The sequence below is a fragment of the Hoplias malabaricus genome, chromosome 14 (assembly GCF_029633855.1).
Source record: "Hoplias malabaricus isolate fHopMal1 chromosome 14, fHopMal1.hap1, whole genome shotgun sequence".
NCBI lineage: Eukaryota > Metazoa > Chordata > Actinopteri > Characiformes > Erythrinidae > Hoplias > Hoplias malabaricus.
Window position 1 is genome coordinate 16558268 of NC_089813.1, and position 27946 is coordinate 16586213.

General features: G+C 35.9%; 1 protein-coding gene across 1 annotated transcript in view; it reads right to left on the minus strand.

The window, feature by feature from the left end:
• Positions 1 to 23200, minus strand: part of si:dkey-11f4.7 (piezo-type mechanosensitive ion channel component 2) — a 47746-nt gene extending 24546 nt beyond the window's left edge. The window contains exons 1-24 of the mRNA XM_066644414.1: positions 23137 to 23200; positions 21415 to 21510; positions 13376 to 13477; positions 12752 to 12797; positions 12375 to 12531; positions 11848 to 12052; positions 10065 to 10278; positions 9342 to 9507; positions 8541 to 8642; positions 7128 to 7257; positions 6850 to 7016; positions 6387 to 6650; positions 5378 to 5480; positions 4962 to 5176; positions 4606 to 4754; positions 4208 to 4375; positions 3978 to 4019; positions 3538 to 3570; positions 3323 to 3426; positions 2993 to 3156; positions 2424 to 2600; positions 1640 to 1786; positions 1067 to 1267; positions 131 to 335 (exon numbers count right to left, since the gene is read on the minus strand). Of these exons, the coding sequence (XP_066500511.1) occupies positions 131 to 335; positions 1067 to 1267; positions 1640 to 1786; positions 2424 to 2600; positions 2993 to 3156; positions 3323 to 3426; positions 3538 to 3570; positions 3978 to 4019; positions 4208 to 4375; positions 4606 to 4754; positions 4962 to 5176; positions 5378 to 5480; positions 6387 to 6650; positions 6850 to 7016; positions 7128 to 7257; positions 8541 to 8642; positions 9342 to 9507; positions 10065 to 10278; positions 11848 to 12052; positions 12375 to 12531; positions 12752 to 12797; positions 13376 to 13477; positions 21415 to 21510; positions 23137 to 23200 (3421 nt within the window). The remainder of the gene's footprint in view (positions 1 to 130; positions 336 to 1066; positions 1268 to 1639; positions 1787 to 2423; positions 2601 to 2992; positions 3157 to 3322; positions 3427 to 3537; positions 3571 to 3977; positions 4020 to 4207; positions 4376 to 4605; positions 4755 to 4961; positions 5177 to 5377; positions 5481 to 6386; positions 6651 to 6849; positions 7017 to 7127; positions 7258 to 8540; positions 8643 to 9341; positions 9508 to 10064; positions 10279 to 11847; positions 12053 to 12374; positions 12532 to 12751; positions 12798 to 13375; positions 13478 to 21414; positions 21511 to 23136) is intronic.
• Positions 23201 to 27946: the final 4746 nt, after the last annotated feature.

Below are 27946 nucleotides of genomic sequence, written 5' to 3' on the forward strand. Positions count from 1 at the left end.
GTAGGTCCTATCTATTCCGCATCTTATGGTGTGGAATTTGTGTCAACTAATAATTGGGACAAAAAAATTAATAAACAAAAACTTCTACTAATAAACAAATAAATTCTACTGGTGAGTAAATATGACTTACCGGTACAGAGTGCAGGAGGCAAGCCAATACAGAGCAGGTACTGGAAGACCATTAGGCAGGCAGTGAAACAACAATATTTAGGCCACACTTCCCCAATAGCCTGCCTACGACGACGTGCTAAAACTGCTAACAGAGCAAAGGAGTGCAAAAGAGCGTAGAAGTCCATTCTCTGGCCAATGACATTCACTGCCACCACAAAGGAGATCTAATGAAACATAGAATGTTGATGAATAAATGTGATAAAAAGTATAATATGCATGCTATATGTGCAAATATTTGTAGGCAACTCTCCTGCTGAGTGAAGTTTTCATAATCACCAAATAAGCATGTAGAGCAGCTGTACATAAAATGAAGTTTATAGTGTAGGTTAGAAAGGTATAGATATTCCCTAATAGAAAGTGTAACTATGATTTCTTGTATGATGATTCTCCATCCAATGAATCTAAGTAGAGTATTGAACCCAACCAATCAAAGTATAAATGTACCTTTAAAGGTACAACAGTAGTCTAGTTGGGTTCCTAAATGTATATCACATTCTCTTCTCCAGAAGGAGAAATAAATATTTGGAAGTTTTTATTATAGAAATGTGTAAAAAAAAAAAAAAAGAATATAATTTCTACATAGAATTGAAATGGGGCATATGAAGTAAAAACAATTTTAAAATGTACAATTATTCTAGTATTATGTTCCACAATCAAGGTACTGAATATGTACCCTTGAGGGTACCACTACAATGAGTATAGAAACTGTTACCACACTGAAACAGGGGGCAAACACCCTATTCATACCCTTATAGTTACAGTTATAGTTACAGAAGAAATATTTGGCAAATTGGTGCCTATAAGCATTTGGCAGGTTAATGTTTATTGCATGCTCATACAGAGTTCACCAGGAAACTACAAAACTCTTTTCAGAATTATGTAAAAAAGAATATACCTCAAGGCCAAACTTGTAGCATAAATAATTGCAGAAGTATTTGAGACAGGGAAGGACACCACGGTCCAGGTCCTGCCAGGTCACATTCAGGAAAATGACACCTTTTGGAGGTGTCTTTAAGTCATTATGGAGACGATGGTAGAGCTGGTGCCGATGGACAGTCATGTCAAACACGAGGAGGCCCAGTATTAACAGATGATTCTATACACACATTCAAACATGATGTCATGAGTCTTTACAATGGCAGTTTAACAGAAACAATGTTAAATTGCATCAAGTAGAATGTCAAAAAAGAACCTGAAATACACATTATTCACCATTTAATGACAAAAAAAATTAATAAAGAAATGTACTGCACCAAGAATGTTTAATTAACTGCAATAAAATATAAGCCTTTGCATATGCTTAGCAAGATGTTAGAATATGTTTTATGGTTTAATTATATGTACACATTTTGGGATGAATCTTTTGTACATGATGTAAGATGCTGTCTTAAAAGTTCAAAGTAGTACATTCTGATCAATGATGGACCTTGTGTTTTCGTAAATAAATGAATGAAAATAGACAGAGTACCTGCAGGCAGGGCAGGATGGCATCTTCACACTTCCTTAGAGCCCCAATCCACAAAGCTGGGTCCACTGATTCCACATACAAAACCGACTTCTGAAAAATCTGAGCCTGGTTCCCACTATACCAGCTTCCATTTGAGAGCAGTAAAGCCTTCAAAAATAGTTTACTACATTTTGGTAAACAGTTCTTAAACATACAGTATAATGCCACTTTTCCACTGCATGGTACCCTCTCTACTTGGAAACACACTTGGAAACTGGTGGGTTTTCCACTATTAAGCCCCCTCCTAAATGGATTCACAAGCTTTGGAAACCACAATAATGGCTGAGGTAAAATTAAGCATTGTTTACTAATTGTGTATTTACATTGGTGTTGTTTTTTGGGACTGAACATAGCTCTAGTTAGAGTTGGATGTATGCATTTCTTTGTGTGGACAAGTCTTTCTGGCCAAGTAGAACCCTACATAGTTCACATATCATGTTCAGTCTGTAACTGGCTCACATGGAACCAGGAGCAACAGGTAACGAAAAGTACCAGTTCCAGGTAAAAATTTTGCCTAATAGAAAAGCAAAAAAAGCAAAGCAGAGCCAAATTGAGAAGTGTAGGTGTCATGCAGTGGAAAAGTGCCACAAATATTTACATATTTTCTAAATACAGAGTTCACTTGCTATTTCAATATTCATGTCTATTAGACTCTAAAAACCTGTCACATTCTTTTAAAAATATTAAATATTTCAGAGGAGTTCAGTCAAACATTGGAAAACTAGACAGAATGCAAATGACTCACAGCAGTGCAGTTAAGGGAGTACTCAGATGGTTTGATGATTTTGAGCTGATACATCATTTTACATACAACCATCACACAGGCCCACACGGAAGACAGAGTAGAGGCCACTGGACGCAGCCGTGAATATGGAACAGCAAATGTCCACAACACCACAAATAGAAGGTTCATCAAAGAAACCTGCAAACACATACCTCTGTGGTTATTATATTGAACTTATATATGAGTTTTAGAGCCACAGCATTGAAAAAAACACATGATGCTTTTCAGAGATTAAAGTCAGAATATTGAAAATAAAGTCTGAATATTTAGAGAAACACTGTTTGAATTATGAGATTTATCTAAATCTCACAACTATTCAGAATTTATTCTAAGAATTCAAATTTTATTCTCTGAGACTTATTGAATTTCACCAAAGCTTTGGCCCTAAAACTAAAAGAAAATAACTCATTATTTCAACCCCGTCAATATTTTGAGATATGGTGTCTTTATGTGTTATTAGAATTGGAGACTTGGGTTTGGGCATGTATGTAGTCTGAAATTAGCTGTTTGTGTACATATTTGTGTCTCACCTCTTTCAGGCTGACCCAGATGATGCCTGTGGCAACAAATTTGAGGCTATGGAGCTCTAGCAGCCTCCAACACAGCTCTTGACCTCTACCAAAATATAGCAGAACTTGTAGCAACAACACGTTCATCCGGTCCACCACCAGAATCCACTTGGTTGTTACTGGTCCTAAAACACACATGCACCCATTAATCCACTTGTCACATGAGTCTGATATCCACTCTTTCTGAACTAAAATACATTATGTAGGATTCTTTTCTTGAGATTGATGGGAAAAAGTTGTATAATTAATGGGTGAGATAATACCACCAGTTGCTTTATGTAAATTTCATACCTTCTCCTTCTGATTCTGCTCTCTGTTCACTGGCTAAGGAGGATGCTAATCCTGAGTTGTCCAACAAATCATCTCCCTCTCCACTTAGCTGCTCCTTGATCAGCCTGTCACAGACCACTAGAGCAAGTTATTTTATGATATCACAAATATCATTGCTTTACAGTAAAGGAACAATAGGTATAAGGTAAAACAAATACAAGGATCAAAATCATTACCGTTTCTGAAATTTCTCGATGTTTTCTTTGATTCTGAAAGGATTAAAAGACAAATTATTATAAGAAACATCTTTCTTTGACAATAAAAATAGTACTAGATCATGTACATAGCTTAACATTAGCTCATAGCCACATTTTTACCTTTAAAACATGGACACTTATAGACACTTTTGAGTGGTGTTGTTCAGAAATATTCAAACAGGACAGAGTAAAGTTGGTGGAAAGAGGGTAAGAATTTTGCTGTACATTCACCCATGAAAGAAGATTTTTGTGCTTATAACTAAATATTTATAAATGAATGGGTATGTAATCCTTGAAAACTAATATGCACATTTAAATAGCAAATTAAGTAAAATATTAATTGAAGTTTATTAAGGACTTGTTTGGGATTCTAAGCAATGAAAACTATGCATAGATGCATAATTAATGAATGCACTTACATGTCTGATATCATGTTTAATGTGTCCCTTAGCTCTTCTTCTCTGGATTAAAAGAAGTTCAGACATGATGGTTATAAATGAGCCATACTGATCCACACCACTGACCATGCTGCTTTGACAATGTGAACTGTTGTTCATTTTCATTGCTGAATATTGGCATTACCTACACAGTATCTCATAATATACTTAGTATTTAAAAAATATAGTTTTTTGGAAAGTAATTAACCCACCTGGAAATATTATTACGCATTGGTACATTCTGTATGTCTGTGAGAGTGAGGAAGTCACTATTAAAGTAGTGCAGCTGGAGGATGCATGCCAGTAGGAAAGCAGCAGGAAGCAAGATCTGTGCAAACAATTCAACCATGTCGAACTGCTCCAGGCCCAGGTCCCGCAGCCTGCCAGTGCCACAGAAACACACCCTCATCTAATCTCTGTACATCTTGATAGATACAGTACTGTATAAAAATCTTAGGCACCTATGAATATTATTATTATTTTAAATAATTTATTTTCTCAATATGTGTAGTGCTTGTATAAAATTTTATACAATTTGTTTTCCTCTGGCACATACTAATAATTTTTGGACAAAAATTGTGAACACTTCATAAACATTTGCTGCACATACCCCTCTTCTGAAATCCCAATAATCTGACGAAACAGGCCTGATACGGTCTTAAATTGGTACACGTAAATTAAAATCAACACCAGCATAGAATATCCAACTACCACAGCCCAGAAGTACTTTAGAATACGACGCCAAACTTCATAATGCACCTACACAGGAGAAAGAGCATGTTACCGCGACGTTTCCATCAAGCAAATCTGAGCTTATACAGAATCCTAGTGTATAACTGTTTGCAACTCTATGGTTCACTATGCATAAACAGTTATTTAACATAAATGTAATTATTTTTTAAACACTTGAAAGAGGAGTGTCCCGCAGTTTGGGTGATATCCACCCAAACAAAAATAGCATCTCACCTGGTAGAGAACGACACAGAAAAGGAAAAGGCAGATGTAAAGGATTTTGTAGACGACCACTTTCCCAGAGAAGCTAATGATGAAGAACATGGAGCAGCAGCAGAAGATCCAATATTTTACCAAAGTGCTTTTGACAAATCCTCCTAATAGAGTCACCATCTTAGATGACCCATTCTCATCAGCTACAAAGACAGACACACACACACACACACACGCTTTTGATACATATCAAAATTCATATGTGGAATTTGTGAATACTTCTAATGATCAAACTATGTTCATGGTGATAATTATCAAGTAAGTAAACTTTCTTTAAAGATGTAATAAATTGTGAAACATGCTTTTGCATTTCATATTTTATATGTATGCTCTACAGTGTACAGCTGTAATTATTGTAATGTAATGATTCCTTATACTTTTAATTTTGACCTCCTGAAGACACTCTTCATTCTGTTTTTCTTCCTGTTTCTCAATCAAATGTTGTCGCAGCAACATCCAGAAATTAAATGCATAAATTGTCTGTAAATAAAGAATAATAAAACAGCTGTTATTATTTAAATAAAGTTATTAACAGATCAAAACATAGCCTGAATATTTTTAGTAAGCTACTAGAGCATAGGAGCAGCACTACATTGAATTTACAATTAAAAAAAAGACTAGAAAGAGACATCCCACTTGTTTAAATTGAGTGGTAAATGAAGTACAACATTTTAGGATGATGCATGCAAACAGCTACTGTTTCTTAAAGCATATCTACACAAACGTTTTGTTTTATGCAACATGTATTTATGTCCCCCCTTTGAAAAATGCATTTGATATTTCAGGTATAAAGAGAAAAAATTAAAACTATATCACCATTATTATTGTTATTTCTATGTATGTATGTGTGTGTGTGTATAGATATATACATGTATTTTTTCGTTATTCCTTTTACTTTTTCCTTTTCCTTTTTTTTTTAGTATTATCTAAAATATTTTTCTCTTTGAATCTCTTGTCTGTTTACTATGATTTATTTTTCTCATAGGGTAAGTGCTTCATATAAGCCCTTTTCTTTACTTTCCCTGCACATTTTTTTATTTTCTTCTGTTCAAATTTAATGATCTCTCTTTTACTATACTGTGCAAAATAAATAAAAAAAAAAACATTGTATTTGAGTGCAATTTATTTGACTTGATCAGCTAAATAAAATTTCTGTAGCTCTGAGCAAATTAAGGTGCTAGTTTATCATTCAAGTCATATATCATCTATACCTCTAAGACTGCATTTATTTTCTTGAGAAACAATTAAGGATTTGCTTTTTTATACTAACATCATAAAAATATCACTTTGGCAATCTAAAGTTCTTAACCTGGAAAAAAATATAGTCCTCTGTTTGAAATATCTTCAAGCCTATTCTAAATGGACAGCAGGAAGAACATTAATCACCTTTGCTCCAAGGTGTAGACAAGGTGTTTTATAGCCGTAGAGATCAAAGTCAATCAGAACTGTCTCAGGAACATTAGGGAAAATCTCATCATGATGTAGAAGGAGTGTGCTGACATATCCTGCTACCAGCAGCAATGTACAATAGACAGCAAGAAATGGAGCACTGAGCATGGTGTACTGACGGCGACACTTGGACATCCAGATCAAACAAGACCACACCAACATGGCAAATGTCAGCCATGAATTGTAAGTGATGCTCCATACCTTGAAACAGATACAAATATTATAGCTAACTGAGACCAAATAAGAGCTTGTGAATAATTGAGCAAGCTAACATTTCTGAAATCCAACCACTTCCTGATTTTCACTTGTCAGTTTAATACAGCCTGGCAAAAAAAGAAATAGCCTGCATTACAGAGATACATACAAACACACATCGATACATGCATACAAAGAGTGTTACCATCATTACGATGAGAGCGCAAACGTAGCTCTGTCTCATGATGGACTGACCAAGCAGAATGAAGGCACTCGGTTCAGAAGAGGCCAAGGGTTCTACATCTTCCAGTGTATCATCATCTCTATCAAAGCTCACATCTTCTTCATGCACAAGTGTATGCGTATGTATACCTGAATATGAACATTAAAAATGCAAACACCAGATGAACGTTAAAAGAATTTTCCAAATAATTAGGTTTGAAGAGAGTTTGCAAATCAAATGACAGCTTCTGGCAATGGTACCATAAGAGCAGTCATCTTGGGTATACGGTGGTAGAGAAAGGCAGTGTGGGTAGCCATCTTCTGAGAGCAGTGAAGTCTGACTGGATGAATCGCGGTCCTGCCAAGATCTGTTTAGCATCATGTCGACAGGCTGGGAAACAACAAAAGTGTAGCTCATACATTATATAAATATATGGAAATACTGTTGAAACTGAAGTGAAAGCCTGGTCTATGGAGTGTTTAACATTTTGAAAACATTCTAATAAATGTTATATTATTAGTATATATAGATGTATCTCCATTTTTGTCAATTTTGGGTTTGTCAGTCACATGAGATTATTGACTGTGACATTACCAACATCCTGTTTTGCAGTGAGCAGTGTCGTGACAACAGCAAAGTACTTAAAACCTTTTTAATACTCGGATAGCAGTGAAAACCCTAAAACTAGAGAAACCTACACCAAGTTAGAGAATTCCATACCAGGACTAACTCAGCAAATATACCAGAGACTTTTATTGGATAAACTTTTAACAACATTGATTTATTCATTGTGACCTCATAAATTTAAAGTGTTGACTGCGCATTGTTGGTTACAAACATATACTTGGATATTACAAGCTATCTTCTTTATGGTGTAGGTGCATTAACCTGTGAACTTCCAGGACTATGAAGATTTTAAAACCCACAGGTATTTCACCAGTGGCTGATTGCAGGATTTGATTGAATTTTGATAAAGGACAGTGGGTTTTAAAGTCTTCTTTAGACTTCAAGAAAGCTTCTGTAGACTTCAATTATGTTATATTTTGATTAAAGCAAGATATTACAAATATGTTTAAAATGTAAACTGTAATGATAACAAAATCAGGATGTAGTGTATATCATCAGAGCTTGACCTAGTCTTAAAAAAACCATAACCAAAAAAACCTTATAGCATGTAATCTTCATTAAACAACACATCTTTTAACCGAGTACCAAACTATGTAAACAAGAAAGTACTCCTCATTTTCATACTGTTAATTTATATATTATATCTTGTAACAGCACTATGGATGTTGCAGAATTACCATGGATTTATCGTTTACAGAGGATTTATCGTGCACTGAGATTGAACGTTTTACCTTTTCCATCATGGGAGTTATAATTTCAGCCTTTCACAAAAACAATCGTTCTATATCACCAAAAAAAAGTGAATGACAATAAAAATGCTCCAAGTTCACTAACTGACAGAACGGCCTTGACCACAGAATATCTCCAATATATCTGTGACATATAGCAGTCAGACAGGGGCCTGTTCAGCAGCCAGCACCAACCTCACTGAGCAAAACTGCGCATTTTTTAATTTGAATGAAAAATATTGCATAAGTCACTGAATGGAAAATATTTTTGAAACAGTTTCATTTTTATGGATCTAGGTGAATGTGTGTGTTTTATACCTCTATCCTTCCAGATAAATGGACACCACCATCCACTATCTTTGAGAAGCTAGGTGGAATGTTAGATCCTCTTGTAGGACTCTCAATCTCTCCTTTGTCATCCTTATAGATAAGTAATATAAATACAGGTTACAAGCATTCAACGGTTAAAAATGCATATCTTTTAATTTTGTTTAATTCTGCCAAATGCACAGAACATGACCTTAAGCTCCATAATTTATACAACCCTCATTAGAACATTCATTTAAAGTAAAGTTAGTTAGTTTTGACATATGTTTCAAAGGAATAGTACATTTTATTTGATGCTTTACCTCATGAATATGACATATATTTATACATATGTCCTCCCCAAAAATGTTCAAAACATTGCTGTAGTCACACTAATCATCCGTGTTGTTCTCTGTTGTTCTGCGTAAGCTAACCTCTTTTTTTTTTTTTTTTTTTTTTTTTTTTTTTTTTAGTTTGTAGCCATTCATTTTAGCAGCACCAGGCTTTTATTATGAAATAGGACAAATGATAGGCACAGCCTAAACGGCCTTTCAGGTATTGCATGTGATGTATTAGACATGTTCATTATGCTAATACCACTTCTACAGACTTGAGGCCAAAAGGCCAAACAAACATGATCTTATAATGATCTTGTGGTTAATGCTCAGTGCAACTGATTCCATGTGTCCTTCTATAACTGACATGTTTATACAGTCCTACTCAATATACAGTACATCAGTCTATGCTGATGCTGAGTGTACACAAATTTTGCAGTGTTATTTTTCTATATATTATATATCATAAATTAAGTACCTCTTCACTTATAAAAGTCCATTTCTGGAGAAGAGCCACCAGCACGTAGTAGAGCACCAGTAACACCAGGGGGTTTATTATCATAGGCCAGCTCACATCTGTCTGCAGGCCGAGACTATATGGTTCTGATGTGTTTGTGTGGATGAATGCTGTCATACCAAAAAGCCTGGGGAGGTAATAAAGTGATGTAGAAAAAGAGAAGGGAAACAGAGGAAGGTTACAAAATTGTTAATACTCGTCTGATGATAAAAGGTAAGATAATCTGAACAGAAATATAATAAACTCTTAAATCTTAAAAGAAAACTAGGCAGTGATATTATATTGATGTAGTGATACTGTAAGTTTGGATATTGTAAGTTATAGAAGGCATGCTGTGTGCTCTTTGCTGAATCATAGGTCATACTAATTTAAGGATTTTTCACGTAAGGAAGATACTAACGGAATAACAGTGTTCTTTCAAAGACCTTTGGGATATGTTGAAGGAATTTGTGATCAACACCACATGATGGCCTCATTAATATTGTTGGCTGACAGCAATCAAATGCTCATAGGAATGTCTTAGCTCTCTTCAATGCCTAAAATGTGCCACAAAATTGCCAGAATATTGTCTTAACTTAGGCCACAGAGAATACAAAAGAATGTTCCATCAAGTGCCTCCAAATATCTCCTAAAATTAAACATGAGCACTAATTTTCTACAATATTTAGCAACATGTAGCCTTACCTGGCATAAATATCCTGAGGAGGAACCAACTGCTGGAACAGTGGTAGCTGATAGAGGTAGAGAACCAAGATGTGTCCACCACTAAATATAGTCATCATCAGACACAATGTGCTAAAAAGCAGCAGATCAATACAATAGCCCAACACCCAACACCACACCAAGCTCAGGAAAGTGCCAAAATATAGTGCTGATGTCAGAGAGGGCAGAGCTATACCTGAAAATACATAAGGAACAGCATATAACTGGTGTGGACATGATTATAAATTGAAATTCATTATATTCATGTTTCTGATTGATTATTCATTTATTCATTATCTGTAACCGCTTATTCAATTCAGGGTCGCAGTGGGTCCAGAGCCTACCTGGAATCATTGGGCGCAAGGCAGGAACACACCCTGGAGGGGGCGCCAGTCCTTCAAAGGGCAACACAGACACACACACACATTCACTCACACCTACGGACACTTTTGAGTCGCCAATCCACCTACCAACGTGTTTTTGGACTGTGGGAGGAAACCGGAGCACCCGGAGGAAACCCATGCGGACACGGGGAGAACACACCAACTCCTCACAGGCAGTCACCCGAGCGGGAATCGAACCCACAACCTCCAGGTCCCTGTGTGACTGCGACACTACCTGTTGTGCCACCGTGCCGCCCCTTCTGATTAATTAAAATATGGATATTTGTTTAATAATACCATTAAAATCATTAGGTGTATAATCATTGTCATTCACAAATCATTGTATAGTTTAGATCAAAATGTTGTAAACCAGACACCAAAAAAAAGTCAGTATAATTTATTTTTCATACTTTAAAGAATTTTGTAAAAATTGCATTATAAAATTATTAATTGATTAATTAATTCATTATCTGTAACCGCTTATTCAGCTCAGGGTCACAGTGGGTCCAGAGCCTACTCATTGAGCGCAAGGCAGGAACACACATTGGAGGGGGCGCCAGTCCTTAACAGGGCAACACAGACACACACACATTCACTCTCACACACACACACCTACAGACACTTTGGAGTCTCCAATCCACCTACCAACGTGTGTTTTTGGACTGTGAGAGGAAACCGGAGCACCCGGAGGAAACCCACACAGGGCAGGACACAGGGAGAACACACCAAACTACTCACAGACAGTCACCTGGAGTGGGACTCATACCCACAACCTCCAGGTCCCTGGAGCTGTGTGACTGCGACATATGCTGCGCCACCGTGCCACCCGCACTTTAAAATTTTACAATAGTAAATTATTGTTAATATATTTATAGAAAATCACTGTCATTTCTCAAATTCCAGGGGTTCCCAAACTTAGTTTAAATATTGTAATTTTCATACAAAAGTGAAAAGTCTTACTAAGCAAAACACAGTAAAATGTCAGATTACTTTTACATTGGAATGACAGTGCGTGACATGTGTTATGTATCATTCATTTGCCTTGCTGCGCCCCCTTGCAATAACTCCATGCCCCTGACTTTGGGAACCATTGCAAATACTATTCAAATATAAGGCATAGTTATTTTTTTCAATGTTATATGGGTTTCTCATTTATCACAAAATCATCTACAGCTCTGTTCATCAATCAATTATTTTATACATTTATCTGCAGTATATTTTTACATGATTGTAAACACTGATTAAAACGTTACAATGATAGTGAATACTGCACTGCTTCTGAGCACCTGTCAAATATTTATGGTTATGGTTGCTTCGGAGGCAAATATCAATACTGCATCCATTCCATCTCCTTAGTTAAACAATAAATAAACCAACGATACCTGCCAGCCCCAGCAGGATGGTCACCACCACTTTTCCAGCAGTGTTCATGACAGTAGAGAGGAGCAGTCTTAGACCAGCTGCAAAGACAATTAACTTCTGCACAAACTGAGGAGGGGTCACTGGATTTGATTTGGTCTCATCAGAACTGTCTGTAACTGATCCCTCACTCTCCTCTTCAGAATCAGAATCAGATGCTTCTTCATCCTGAAATGAGCAAGTAAAATTTAAGGAATTAAAATGAGTAAAAAATTACAGTCTCATAAATGGCTGTATAAAGCTAAAGCCTTGTGAAGTCTATGTTGGCAATCTTCTGATTTATGAATTTCACGTTAACCTCAAAGACAAGGCACCATAAACTACTATTCATTTGGTACATAAACCACACACAGCCACCCCCCCCCCCCAAACACACACACACCACTAATGGACTTCAAATTACCACTTAAAATATGGGTTCTTTAAATAAATCTGCTTTTTATTACTTTTATCAGGAATGAGTTTTCGTATGTGGTTCATTGTGCCATACCTCAGTGTCAGAGAGTTCAATGCTGGATTCATGGTTGTTAATAGATGGTGGTTTGAGTAGTTTGTTACACAAACGGAGAATCACGAATGTTGCCAGAAACAGGCCAATGTCCGGCATCAGGTGACGAAGCAAGTTCACAGCATCCACATCGCTAAACCTGTGGATATCATGAATAAAAACTTTATGACAACTGTTGATGAAAGGCTTGTACCTAACAGAATATAGGCCTACCAGAGCATTCTTGGTAATATAAAATGTGACCATGACCAAGTTAGTCAAGGAGTGACATACAATGATACCTGGAAATATAATTCATTATTAATAATATATCTGATTCAGATTTGCCTTTTCTATAAGAGTAGCTGGAAGTGTCATACCGTACAATGCCAAGATGATAGAGAATGACTTCCCATGGACCACTTACTAAAAGAAACGTAGAACAAATTCAGAATCAACTCTATACTCTGTGTTCATTTTAAGTTTTTTACTTATTATAATTTTATTTTTAATGAACATTTTTTTGTAATATTCACTGTATTATTTCACTGTTTGACGTCAGTGGAAATTTGACGTCACAGGGAGAATACACCCGAGTATATGAGTAACTAACATAGGCCAGTAGTCAATAATATTTTTTCAGTACACAATAACTGCAACTTGCAGTTTTAACAGTGTAATAAATGACATAACTCATTATGTGCAAGGCTTATTACTTATGTTTTCAAAACAAGTGTTTGACAAATTACTAAAAAAAGTACACATTTTTGACATTGTTCATAACACTGCAAATTAATTTAAAAAAAAGCTCTGAGACACATTAACAAAGATGTGAAAATTAAATCAGAGAGCTAAGCTTTTGTGGCAGTCAAAAACAAAAACATTGCATGAGGTTTCTATGAAACTGCAATATAATAATAATAACAATAAGTTAAACTTATATATTGCTTATATATATATATAAAATGTAATAGTAGGTGACGCCAAACAGGACATGATCTTACTTTCTTTAGAGACGTAAGCGAAGGTGATCTGTATCCCACATTGTAAGGCCAAAAACATTATACCTGTGGAGCAAACAACTAGGAGGAACTTTCCTGTCTTTCCTGGACACACACACACACACACAAAAAAAGAAAAAAAGTACGGTGTATGTTAATGAATGTTACAACACAAGCCATGCATTAATGTATTCAAGGAAAAGTGTAAATAATTACACTTCATTTAACCACAGTGCATGTCTTTGCTTCTCTTTCCTCACATAAAGAACCATAATCATGGTCTGGGAAATCCACTGTGGGCCGCTAGATCATACTTTAATTAGTTTATGAGTGTCCGTCTCTGCAGTGCGCTTAATGGCTCAGGATTTCGAGAGCTGAAGGGGAAAGACAACTAGACTTATAGACTTTCTGCTTGCAAATCCAGGATGTGGTCAGACCTTTAATGTCATATCTGACTGGTCTGAGCTCCAGATATTTTCTACTCCTGAATCAGCAATTCTTTATAAATGAGAGTGCACTCTTTAAGAATACAGTAACAGCTCATAATGCAGTAAGATTTATTACAATATGTTTACCAGAAATATTGAACCTTAATATTGGCTATTAATGTCATCAATTATGCTTGGCATTCAATATCTGCTTTTATTAGTTCATATAATTGTATATTTCTGTTTACTGTACTGTATATAAGACACATTCTTAGACTTGTAGATGAATAATGTCAGATAACATATACTGTTTTAAAAAAGTAAATTATTAGCTGTGGTGGCAGGATTATAATATAAAATATACAGTTGCATTATATAAGATATTGAAGTATGCTTTTTGGCAAGAGAAAAGGTCATATTCTATAACCGTTTTGTTTACAACATAATACGGTGGAAAAAATAGATATACACTGTAATAAAGCATGCTTTTTAAAAAAAAAAAAGAAAAGCAGCATGGTTTTGCCATGCAATTAACAAGTAAATAGTGTGACAAGGGAGAATGGAGACCAAAAATACACGAAAACACACAAATACAAACACAAATACACAAAATAACCCTCCACTGCCAACGCGAAATCAAATAGACCCAAACAAAATGAAAAACGCAGAATAAACATTGAAATTCACAGAAATTGTGGAGCCGTTAGGCATTGTGGTAGCTCCTCCCAGTCATTCTCCACTTGAACCACCCATAAAGATTTTTCTATTCAACAGTGACACAATATGTCACAAGATGTGCAAAAACAAATGCAAAAATGACAAGGCATGTGGACGCCTGCTCATCCAACATTCTTTTTCACGATTTAGGGTAAAAACAGTACGTTTGTCCTCCTTTAATGCAGTAAAAGCCTTACAACTAGGTGTTCTGTGAGGATTTCAGCCACAAAAGCATTATTGACATAAGGTGCTGAAGGAGGATTATGAAGGTCCATAAAGACAGACTCACTGCACCAAGGCCTAGGGCAGGGCTGGGGGGCTTTATACCCCGAAGAAAAATAATGGAATCATCAAAACATTTTTTTCTTCTACTGAATCTGGAAAAAACATGCCTTTAAACCAACACAGTAATTGTGCTACTTGGCTCCCTCTACAGTTGCAGTGTGTAATTCACTTTTACAGCATTGTCCTGAAATCAAGAATGAGGTGGGGGTGGTTTGCTACCCTCCAAAAGTTACATTGTGCAGTTTCAGCAGTGCTAAGGCCAGAGTAGCAACAGCCAACGTTCTATTCTCCTTAATATAGGTCAGTGAATCATCGCCATGATTTTTAAATTGTGATTTGAGAGTAAAATGCTAACTTGTTGTATTTTGATTAAGGTATGTTTTACAACGCTAGCATGTTCACCTATAAAACAAAATTGTTTTGTGTCATATCTGTTATTTTGCTACAAAATCAAAAAGCTGAGTGAACATAATATTTGCCAGGGATAGTACCAGAATGTGTGCACCTTGAAGTGGAGGAATGCATTCTTTATAAGGAGCTTCTACAGACGTTTGTACATATATTGTATGTACTGGTACACCAATGTTGATTTACCCAGGACAGACTACAGGTTTGTTTTTAGTGTTTGCAGGCTTAATACGTAACTAGAATTCAGAATTTTGAAAGATGCCTGGTAATGAGATTCATCCAATACCTTTTTGATAAGTTGTTTTTTTATAATGCTTTTGTGGCTAAAATCTTTACAGAAGTACAAGCTTTGTAATGATGGGATTATGCACTGAAGTGCTACTAAAATATCCCTCTCTATATAGTTGGACGGACTGTTCTTGCTGACACACACTGGTAATGTCCTGCCTTGACATTTTCGGGAACTGTTACTCTTTGGCCTTCCCTTATATACTGAATTAATGCACAAGCATAATGCTTATTGAATGTGACCACAAATTCCATTGATTCTTTCAATCGCTCATTGTCTGTAACCACGTCATCCTGATCAGTTTTGTGGTGGTTATGGAGCCTACAAGAATCATAGGGTGCAAGGCACAAATACACCATGGACACAATAGGCCATGTCACTCACCAAGCGTAGCCAATCAACCTACCACTGTGTGTCATTTAACTAGGGAGACTAAATCATATTTCTCACATATGAAGCGAGGATCAAACCAGGACTTTGAATGCATGTAGGGAAACAGTCCTTTGAGCATACATTTTGGTTAGCGCACATTCGGGATGCCTGTATTGTAAGGCTGGATATTCAGGCAGAGACAGGGGCAGTTATCGACATGCCCTGGACATAGTTTCTTTTTTTTCTTTCTAGAGAATATGAAATTTTCTTTCTAGAGAATATGAAAATTAGGAAATGTTAATGAAGCTAGCTACTAATCTAGCTACATGCAAGAGTAATTAACGAGTCAATATCAGGCCTAGCCCACAACAACAAAGGCAATTTTTTTAACTGGGGTTTTCCTTTCATGTTTTTTAAACATCCTATTTACACAAACATTGTTTAAAAATTGTTATATAAATAATGAACACACTTGTGTAGAAGACAAAATTAAAAATGGTGTTACAGAATATTTTACAGAATACTTTCAACATGGAAAGTGTTTTCCCAAAGGTCAATTTTCACTGATCTATAGTCTCTGTGATGAAAGGCCTCAATATAACATGCTTTTGAGGATCCCAGTGTTAATTCGTTCATTGTCTGTAACCACATATTCAGTTCGGGGTCGGGATGGGTTGTTACTAACATATTTGTTTAGAAAATGTTGACACTAAATATGACTTAGTTATAAAACCTCATTTAAAATGCTCAGAAAAGTGTAAGTGCACCAGAATTGTACTTTACGGTCTAAATAATAGGAGTTCTGAATATAATGTTTCAATTTTCAAGGATAATAGGGAAAGCCCAGTAATTATATTTCAGCCATATAACCCTGGTCCCCAAGCAGTAGAGTTGATCGTAATTATTTGGTAATAAAACACCAAACATGTTGGTTTACCTGTTGCAATGATTGCTGCAGATTGCAGTGGCTGTAATATCTACAACATATTTATGGACCCTGTTTACACCTGGGTAGTTTTATGAAACTAGCATGTGTGATGTGTGAGGTACATCTGTCATAAGTCATTAAACTACCATGTACATATGCAGATGGAAAAAGATTTCAGATTCCCACATATGAATAAATATAAATGACATTGCATTAGAAATATATAGTGCACTATTAATATCTAGATTCAGTAATTTCATGACACTACATAGAATTTGGAAATAAACATCTGTGTTTCTCTCATGCTTTGTGTGGTTTTGATGTCTCGAGATACGTCTCATGATAATGCAACTGTTTTCGTATTAATATGGACAGGAATATTTTCAAAAACATGGGGAGGGAACATTCGAGAAAATCGGAGGACTATGGAATCACAAGCTAGTTAAATGTTGAGATTTGACAGCACCAAGATATTTTAAGGAAGTACTGCAACTGATTACAATGGCCTTGTACCAGAAGAAGTGTTAGGCTGGAAGGATATGTTAAATACTGGAGAAGGGAGGAGGAATGATGGCATGTCGATTGCTATCTTCTATACTGTAGCTCTAATATTAGTAACAAGTAATTTAGTTGGTACAGCTGGCTGGGAAGTTAAGCAATGTACAACGGACAGACATCATTTTCCTGCTTGTTGCAGGAGAGGCTTAAAGGGTGAGTTGGGGGAGGGGGGTGTTATGAAAATGGAACTTTAAAATGTGGCATCTATTTAATTATGTATGTGAGGAGAGAGTGAAGGAACACACTGGAGGATGGAAAAGAAGACGTGAAAGGAAAGTTGCAAGAAGTCAGTAAACAAGGACATTGGAAATGCTAGAAAATGGACAGTAGTGGAACATGGTGAACAAAAAAATGCAGTGGGGCTATAAAGTAATCAATGAAATCTCAACACAAATTTGCTTAATTATTAATTTTATTACTATTTTAGATAATAATTAGGGGGCAACCATGTCCTTATGGTTTGAGAAGCAGACATTATGGGCAAGATTTTTTTTGGCAATGTTAATCAGTCAAGTAGGTTTGATGAAGAAAATTGGGGTATACTAAAGAGCTACAGAATCTCCATACATAAAAGTGGGGGAAATAATATTTCACTATAAATATAGACCAAGGAAAGTTGGGATATTGAAAGAAGAACTTAGTAAAGTGCATAGAACTTGTAATAGTGCATATCATTTAAAAGAGCAAACTAAACCACATAGAAAACAAAGAATGAAAGAACATCATGGAATCTGAAAGAGAACATCAATAAATCACCCTCTAGATTTGGACATAAATGCTATGAATCCATTAAACCAAGCATTTGCAAAAATAAAGCAAATATCGCCTCAGGATAAATTACATTTGTTTAATTTGATATGGCTGGAAGGGATTCTCTCAGCTTCTTGAAAGCATAGTTGTTGCCTCAGTTGGAAAGCCAGGTAAAGAAACCTCAGATCTAACCTAATGGACAGAATAGTAGTTCACTGACTAACATATTCTTTTGAAAGTAAGAGGTTTTTAACCATTCATCTGTGTGGCTTCTGGAAAAACTGTAATATAAATGGATTCAGTGTCATGCCTAGGAGAGGAAGGAGTGGGAAGACAGAAGTGGAATGTAACCTGTTGTTCAATAAATCAGTTTTTTCTGTTGGTTCTTCCTGATATCATCAAAATACATGTACAAATGGACATTTAAGACGTTCTTTGCTCTACAGCATAAAAGAAAACAAAATGTATACTCCCTTGACCTCTAAAGGTTTCTAGAGTATTCTAAGGCTATGTTCACAAGTGTCAAAAATCAGATTTTTTAATTTTTTTTTTCTTCAGGGCTTTGTGTTTCCTACATAGTTTGATGAATTATTATTTATAATTTTTGGCTGAAAACATCTGCAAATCTGAAAATAGTTCAAATGCTTTCTTTATTTATCCTAGAGTTACCTTTATTAATGAATATGAAATTAGTGAAATGGAGGAAAAACTATTGTGCTGGGGCCATGAGCTGGCAAGGGCTGTTAGTCAGGGACAAAGTGATCTGGTTTTGTTTGTTTAGCAGAAAACAAATTCTATTCATACACAGCATTAGCTGAAACAGCAAAAGTGTTTCCGATAACCGGATTTTCACTAAAAGCTTCGTGTCATTTTTCCACTGAAGCCCCGGTCAATGCATCTCAATTATAATCCTGTTTAATCAGCCTTCACCCCTAAGATTGTGTGTGAGTGTGTTTAAGTGAAGGGGTTATGGAGGGAGGGAGAGAGAGAGAGAGAGAGATAGAGAAAGCGAATTTGAAACTTTAGAGCAGTTGGGGAAAGTAAGTGTGTGTGAGTGTTAGAAAATAATTACAAAATACATCATGTTCTGTGGGAACTTTAAACGTCAGACCTAATATCCTACCCGGTATAAGAGGGATGTTTTCTACACATTTCTAAATCTAACGATCACTGTATTAGGAACACCTCCCTTGTGGAAATAAGAAATATACAGAGAAACAGATGGACTACAGCCTGTAACTGTAGAACTACAACGTGCTCCTGTATGGTCAGTGGAGCAGCGTTCATTCAGTTTATATACATCGTTGTCATCATTTCAAAATGAACTGATCCGTTTGAAAAATTAACTGTAAAAGCAAGGAAATTATTTTCAAGGTCTACACCTAATTGTTTTTTGTTAGTCTTAAGAACACCTGAGAGAGAGATACATTCTTAGCTGAACATTTCCCATTCTTGTTTGATACAAGACACCTGCAGTTTGTCAGTTTGTGGTCACTTTTCACCTCTTCATGATATGCCATACATTTTCAATAGGACACTGACATTGACACTGACACTGACTACAAGTAAGTCATTCATGTATCCCACAGCGCCCCCTCCCTGTGGTTCTCATAAATGTACATGGACGTTTTAGCCAAATCAAAACAGAAATTTGACACACCATATACACGTCATAAATATCGCCCACATCGGGTTATCGTTATATCGTCCAACCCAAATGAAAGAGTTTGACTTTGAGAAAGGCTGATCAGGTAGCTACTTCTACACAGAAGAAATCTTCTCAAACTGCCATTAACACCACATCACAGGACCAAAACTGAAAGCACTTGGAGGAGAATGCTAGCTCTGTTTTGTCATGCTAGTCAACACATAAACAGCAAAATTCTTAAAAAAAAATTCTTTTCTGTTCATTTTTGGTGAAAGAATTTCTCAGGTAAATATGTTTAAATATGGAACTATGTAATAGCTATATTCTGAGGCAAACTCATTTACAGATTTACCCCGTCTAACATATCCCTGTCTATACAAAGACAAATATAATTGCTGAATCTATGTCAGCCTTCTGCAATATGAGTATCACAAGGGTCAATTTCACAATAATGATTAATAAACAGCATATTCTGCAGTCTTTTCACAAAGGAGAAAAAAATGCAAGTGAGACAAACAGAGCTCATCATGTGGATATAGTGTATAGAGCACTAAACTGGGGACGCTGACACCACAACTCTTAATTCCCCTCTATAATTATACTGTAATGCAACATTGATGAGCCTACAATGGACCTGCCTCTTTACAAAGTACACAGCAGAGGAGACCACTTCTTTAATTTAATGGCATATATTGATTGCTGGAGAACATTGTTTGCTGATTACTCTAGCGAATACCAAGAAGTGCACAAGCTTAATTAGAGTCTTTGTGTTTTTGACCTCAAAATAAACAAATGAGGAAAACAAGATTCACATGTTGGTTTAATACTGTACAATTGTTGTGTATAATAAAGAGAATGGGTGGCTGCAAAAAGAGGGTTGTAAATCTTGCCTCCTTTTTGGAATTTATTGTTCTAAAAAATGCAGGATGAATTCCTGCAATCATATTTCTGCCCAGAAATCATGGATATTGTGAGTAAGCTGGTGTTCCAAACAATGTGGTTCTCAACTACAATGAAGAGAGCACAAAGCATATTTACTCTATGTAGTTTGAATCAAGGATTCTGGACTTACTTCTCGATTAGTGAACACTTGGGGCACAATAAAAATGTATAATTTATCATCTCAGATGAACCACTATGCAAATTTATTGCACTGAGACACGGACCATAATCATCTTTTAATTTCATCCCATTCAATAAATGTATATTTATGGAACATTTAAAGAGGCTCTATAATAATATCACTTATAAAAATAATATCACATATAAAATAATATAAAAAAAAAACATAATTTGCTCAGAAATATCTTTAGTTAAATTCAAGAAAAATGCATGAATGCAGCTTTAAAACTCAATGACTTACCTAGGGCCCATGTAGTATTCTGATTGCTCCCCCAGTAGGGGACACAAATAATACACAAATTGCTTCTGAGAGTATCATTTAAAGGATGCATTTTAAAAATGTGATAAGTGACTTAGTATTACATAGGTATCATCATTTAAGTATAGCTACATAGGTATATTTTTTCATGTAAGTTTTTACATTAGTAGTATAATTAAAGCTTGTAAACTAGAAATAGACTGCAGCAAACCTTTTACTGGACAGTCATTCTACATGTATAATACCTTGAGTGAAACAAACACGCCTTAATCACTCACCCTTCATAGTGGCCAGGGTAGGGCTGGGCAGCACAGGTAAAGACAGCAGAAAGACCAGATACACTACAGAGAGTCCATTGTAGCGAAACGCTATAGCTGTGAAAACACACCATACAGATTTTAAAAAGCATCAGAAAGAAGTACTGACCTTAGTTCTACATCCCCACAACCTCTTTAGTGTGGGCTATAGCAGAATGAATATTGTTGATGGGTGAAGGCATCACTCAGCAACACAACAATATTCAAAACATTCCAAACTATTTTTCAATTATATGGTTTTAAGCTTTAGAATGAATAGGTGGCATTATAAATATTATGCAGAATCCATGCAGCTCATTCATAAAATATGTTATTAATTAAGCAAACAAATAAACATTCAAATAAGTAAAACACACATACACACACACACACAAAACCCAATAAAATATTTAATTAATTAAATTAATTAATTCATATTTCATACAGTTGATCCAAAACACTGAGCTACTGTGAACACTGTCAAAAGGTTTGTGTAAACCCTTGATAATTAATCAAATTAAATACATGAGCACGCACTTAGTGTGGACGTTTAGTTGTGAATAAACAGCTTGTATAATCTTTATAGAAAGGCATGGAATGAAATGTGACACATTGAAAAAGCTGCCAATCAGCCCAAGTTCACCATGCTCAATGACAAGCAATGGCTAGATGGGTATAAAGCCCTTAGCACAAGGTGGAATTGTTATCTGGAGTTTTGTAGTGGCTTTTTGATCCAAAACCAATAATCCAACACCAGTACATAAATTTTGTAATGTTCTTGTAAGTAAATGCAATCAAATCTGCACAGACATCTAGTCAAATATCTTCTTAGATGATTAGAGGTTGTTACAGCATGTAAAAGGGAACAAGCTATGTTTAGTTTACTTTGAATTTTAAAAAATAATAAATGTTGTGGTGGCATGGAGGAGCGCTGGTAGTGTCACTGTCACACCGCTCCAGGGTCCCTGGAGTTGTGGGTTCAAGCCCTGCTCTGTGGGACTGTCTGTGAGGAGCTTGGTGTTTTTCCTCCAGGTTCATCCCACAGTCCAAAAACACATGTTGTTGGTGGATTGGTGACTTAAAAGTGTCCATAGGTGTAGGTGTGTGTGTGTGTGTGTGTGTGTGTGTGTGTGTGTGTGAATATGTGAGTGTGTGTCCCTCTGCGGGGGACTTGTGCCTCCTCTGGGGTGTGTTCCTGCCTTGATTCTGAGTGGGCTCCGGACACACCGCGGACCCTGGGTTGGATGTGTGGTTACAGACAACGAGTGAATGATAAACGTTTCATGGACAGCTGTCCACAAACATTTGGCCACAGAGTGTATATTCAGAACACGCCAGTTAAAGGCAAATGTTAAATCTTGAAGTGACCTTTTTCTGAACTTACCTTGGTGATTTACTATTAATGCAGTTTGTGTCCTTATAATTAATGCATAAATGAGCTCAAACTACATTTTATCAAGATCCCCAGAAGAGACATATTAAATAATACCTGCCTTTCTAGCTGCTGTGCTAAAAAAAATGTGTTTACATTAGTCATAGATTCTCTATAGATTCCTAGATAATACTCTATCATTTTCTCAAGGCTTGTACTCGCATTGCCACTCTTTAAAAGCATTTAACGTTTAGCAGGAATCTCAGTCAGTTTTGGATTGTTCTAAAGTGTATGAAAGTAGAGTAGAATTAAAAAGGTTGAATTTCACTCACCTGTTAGTAGAATAAGCGGTAGTAATAAGTTATAAAGCATCCCCACTACAATCTCCCCTGCCATGTTTACTCCAAAGAGCAAAATCCCCACTGATCTGTAGAGTGGGCAGCAGAAAGGACCACCCCTCTGCTCAAGCAAATCTCTACCAGAGCATTAGCCTCCGCCGGACAACATGCACACATGACATTGATAAAAGATAAAACGCGTCATGGTTACAATCCAGAACCTGAATGTATTGGTTTTCTCTGAGGTTTTTAATGACGCTATGGTTTTTTAAGGCATAGGAGGAAGCATATCTAATATTCATGGAGGCTGGGCCATTATCTACTGATGCCTGCAGCTGTAATAGTGCCCCAAAGCGCTCTCATCAAAATATAACACGTTGAAGATGAGACACTGCCTCACCTCTGAGACTGCATAGGAACACACATACATGGATTAAAGTGGTGAACAAATGTCCATCAGGGTTAAACATATGTTTAAAAAATCTAATCATCTTTTTACATTGACTTCCACTGAAAGTAAGAAGGTCTTTTTTTCCTATTCTCTTATAAATTCACTTTGTTGGAGATATGTGTTTTTCTTTGAACTGTGACAATTTATTTAAAAAATTGCAATGGCACAAAGACTACATCGTACAGGAGGCACAAAGGCTGAGCGAAATTTGGTCCTATATGTTCAAATGGAATCATCTCATCTCATCTCATCTTCTTTTTCCGCTATTCCATTTCAGGGTCACTGTGCAAATGGAATCATAGAAAACTAAAACAAACAAACAAAAAAAGAACTCATGGAGCTGGAGGTAAGTGTTTATATCCACCATTAGGGGTATGTTTATATTTTTCAGTTTGGTTTGATTAAAATGAACCCTGGTGCGATTTATCTGTTAGTGTTGTTCATTAGAGTAAGTGTGAAGGCTTGCTTTCGAACTCTGGTGTAAATAAGGGATTTTGATCTAAGTAACTAGAACATAGGCATGTAGGGTGTATTCCCGCCTTGCGCCAAATGATTCCAGGTAGGCTCTGGACCCACCGCGACCCTGAACTGGATAAGCGCTTACAGATAATGAATGAATGTATTAGAATGACCATTTTAAAGTCTTGACCTAAATTCCTTAAAAGATGTGTGGTGTGAATCGAAAAACAGTGTTTGAGCAAGGAGGCCAACAAACCTGAATAAATTACAGCAGTTTGAGAAGCCTTAAAGGAACACTAGTTAAGATTTCAGTTATTTGCTCCTGGGGCTCCCCCCTAGTGTAATTCATCTTTATAGCACTTTAATGAAACTGGTGGCAAGGGGGAGAGACTGGTGGTCTCCTACCCTCTTCCAAATGTTACATAGTGCAGTTTCTGCAGTGCTGAGCCCAGATTAGCAACAACAGAGGCTTTATTTTCCCTATTACAGGTCAGTAATTCTTCACAATGATTTTGAAGCTTTGATTTTAAGGTAAAACCATTAACTAGTGTTCCTTTAAGACTATCTGGGCAATTAAATTTCAGATCCACTGAGAAAAGTGAGTCTTTTAACTATTTTTCTTTTTTTTTTTAATGGACAAACGTCTTTGAAAACCTAACATTGTGGCTATGATTTTAATACTCAGTTTGGAGCATACCTTGGGATGGTCCTCATAGCAATATTCCAATATAAAGCCTATAGCATTGCAGGAAGGATAGAAGCTGTTTCTGCAGCAAAATAGAAACAATTCACCTATTAATCCTCCTTAATATTATACAAATTTTTACATTTTACCAAAAAAGATTAAAGAAAACAAGACTGGAAAAAAATGAGTTGTATTTGAACTAGCTTATGAACTGGCATTGCTTGTTTGTTATATTCAAATTTTATTAAAATGCATGTAAATGTGTTTTCTATTCAAGCAGCCAAACAAAACACAATATTAGTTTAGTTTGTTCATCCAATTGCATAGGAGAGGCGATAGTATAGGCCTATTAGTAAAGCAATCAACAATGTTGCCTCTTTATTTTATTAAGTCCAGGTAGGATGAATCGATACCTACAAATATGCTATGTTTGACCGAAACTGTGCTGCATGGGGCATTTAATATTTCATATAAATTTGACATTTTTTAGACTCCTGAAAATGGGTAGTTCTCCCTGTGTCTGCATGGGTTTCCTCCTGGTGCTCCGACTTCCTCCTACATTCCAAAAACACACATTGGTAGGTGGATTGACTACTCAAAGGTGCCCATGGGTGTGAGTGAATGTGTGAGTGTGTGTTACCCTGTTAAGGACTAGGGCCTCCTCCGAGGTGTGTTCCTGCCTTGCGCCCAGTGATTCTGCTCCCGACCCATTCATTAGACAATGAATGAATGAATGAATGAATGAATGATAATTGGTACTAAAGACACCATGTGTGTGATACCATACTAAATCCCAGTAAATTGTGCAAGCATCACAATCACCTCATTCAAAAGAAAGCAGGTAATGAAATGAAAGCTTGTGTGTGTGTGTGTATGTGTGTGTGTGTGTGTGTGTGTGTGTGTGTGTGTGTGTGTGTTGCTCTGGACCGCAGCTAACAGCTGAAGGATTAGAGAATCAACAAAAAATGTGCACATCTGATCATTTGTACAATCCCAACACTCACGCAACAACTACGTCAGTGCACCTATACGGTATTTACAGCTGATGAAATGGACAATGGGAGCTGAAACCAGAGGACATTTTAATATTATTGTTTATCGCTGTAGGTTGAAACGTCATTGTACTCAAATACAATGAGTACATTTGAGTGTATACATTGTACTCAAATACAATGAGTGCTTTGCTCCCTCTACTGACCGAATACCTAAATTACGCCAAATGCGCCAAAAACGTATCAATGTTTGATAATTAGAATGGATTATAGTCTGTTCTGACAATCCATATTAATTTTTATTTTTATCTCAACTCGATAAACTGGATCATTTCATAACAGACACATTAAACCTTAAGCTAGAAATGACCTTCTAGCAACCACTGTAACACGTTACTATATACTATGGCAAGAAATTTGCAGCATACCAGTGATTTATACTGTATTGTTTTAGTGTGATTGAAATTATTGAAAACAAGGCATACATGTTTTTATTGTATTTAACTTTGTTTGCCTGAGATAAGTTTGGCGATTAAAAGTTGGAAAAGCGAGCATATATCGGTCCACTGGCATAAAAAGGCTGGCACACCACTGACTGTAGACCACTGCTGGTCCACCCTTGACAGCAAGGAGACGGCGGACCACTGTTGTCCCACTGAGGGCAAAGTTGGAGGTCCACTAGTGTTTTGCACAGTGTTTTCTGGGTGTACCGCTGGTGATTAAACAATTTTAGACAAAATGCCACATTTTAGCACTTTTCCATTCACAGTCCAATTTACATTTTTTCCCTTCATTAGTTTATTTTTTTATCCTTTATAAATAAGATTAGTAAATAATTTTAATCCAGCAAAGTGTCAACAGTTTTAGCATAATCATTTTATATCAGTATTATACTCATTATTATATGTCTCACAGTATTGGTAATATTTGTATTAGTTTGTTCTCAGAATAAAAGTCTCTGTGAATTTAAAATCTGTTTGAGGAGATTAAAAATTTGTTATATCCTGTACACAGGACAGTAATCTGAGTGGTCCGATGGTGAACCAGCAGTGGTCTACAGTCAGTAGTGTGCCAGCCTTTTATGGACTGCTCGGATTACTGTCCTGTGTACATATTGGCAACATATTGGCTCTCCTTCACTCACACTCTCTCTTTGAAAACAATGGCTGTCATTTTACGAACTGAAATTGTATGAGGGCTGAACTAAAATCAGAATAAAACACAGGTTAATCCCTTTTTTATTGATATTATGAAATTGTTTTTGATATAGAATACGATGAATGACATAAACATATACTGAAATATCCAGTTTTGTTCACCTTGATGAATATTTTCTTTGTCAATTTCTTGTTCTTTTGCTGTAGAAGGTTTATGGTCAGTTGGTGTAACAGATTTATGTCATTTGGTTTAACCAGTATCTTACCTATAAGACTAATATTGTACAAAAAGGTTAATATGGATTATAACTTAATACTCTAATACACTATAATAATGGTTTACACAAATGGTCAACGAATATACATAAAACAATATGTTTATGGCACATGGCCTGGTCAGTACAATGAAAAATTCATATAATCTAAATTTCAAAAAAATATAATAAAACATATTCTCATGGGATATTACTAAATAAGCTACTAATTTTATGAGAGCAATTGCATGTACTCTAGGAGGTGTGAAATAGATATTTGTAATTTTTAGATATTAGATATTTGTAATTTTTTGTGGTTACCCCATTTGACAATTTAAACGGATGTCAGTTCTATCTTTTCTTTATAATGGTATAAATATCATATTAAATCATTTTAATAGTATTTTTACTATACTGATTTAATAGTATATTGTTCAATTCAATATTGTTTCACTATTAAAAACATTAATGTTACATTTTTTTTTAGTTTTTCACTCGCTCATATTATGTTTCAAAGGGTATTGTTCTACTTTTTATGCACATTTACATAATGTAACCAGAACAATTCAGTCAGATGGCAGTGTTTTAAATTAACTAGACTGTACTCCCAGACTGGCCAGAGGCATACAACCAGAGCTTTAGACACGAACACATTTAAAAATCAAAATTTTGAGTAATATGTTAATTTTGTAGACATAAGACAAATTTGTTTTCTTATTTCTTCTGAATACAATTCAGTGTATAAACCAAACACAGAAAGATTTAAAAGGTTTGTCAACATTATCCTGATTTTAAAAAGCAGCCAG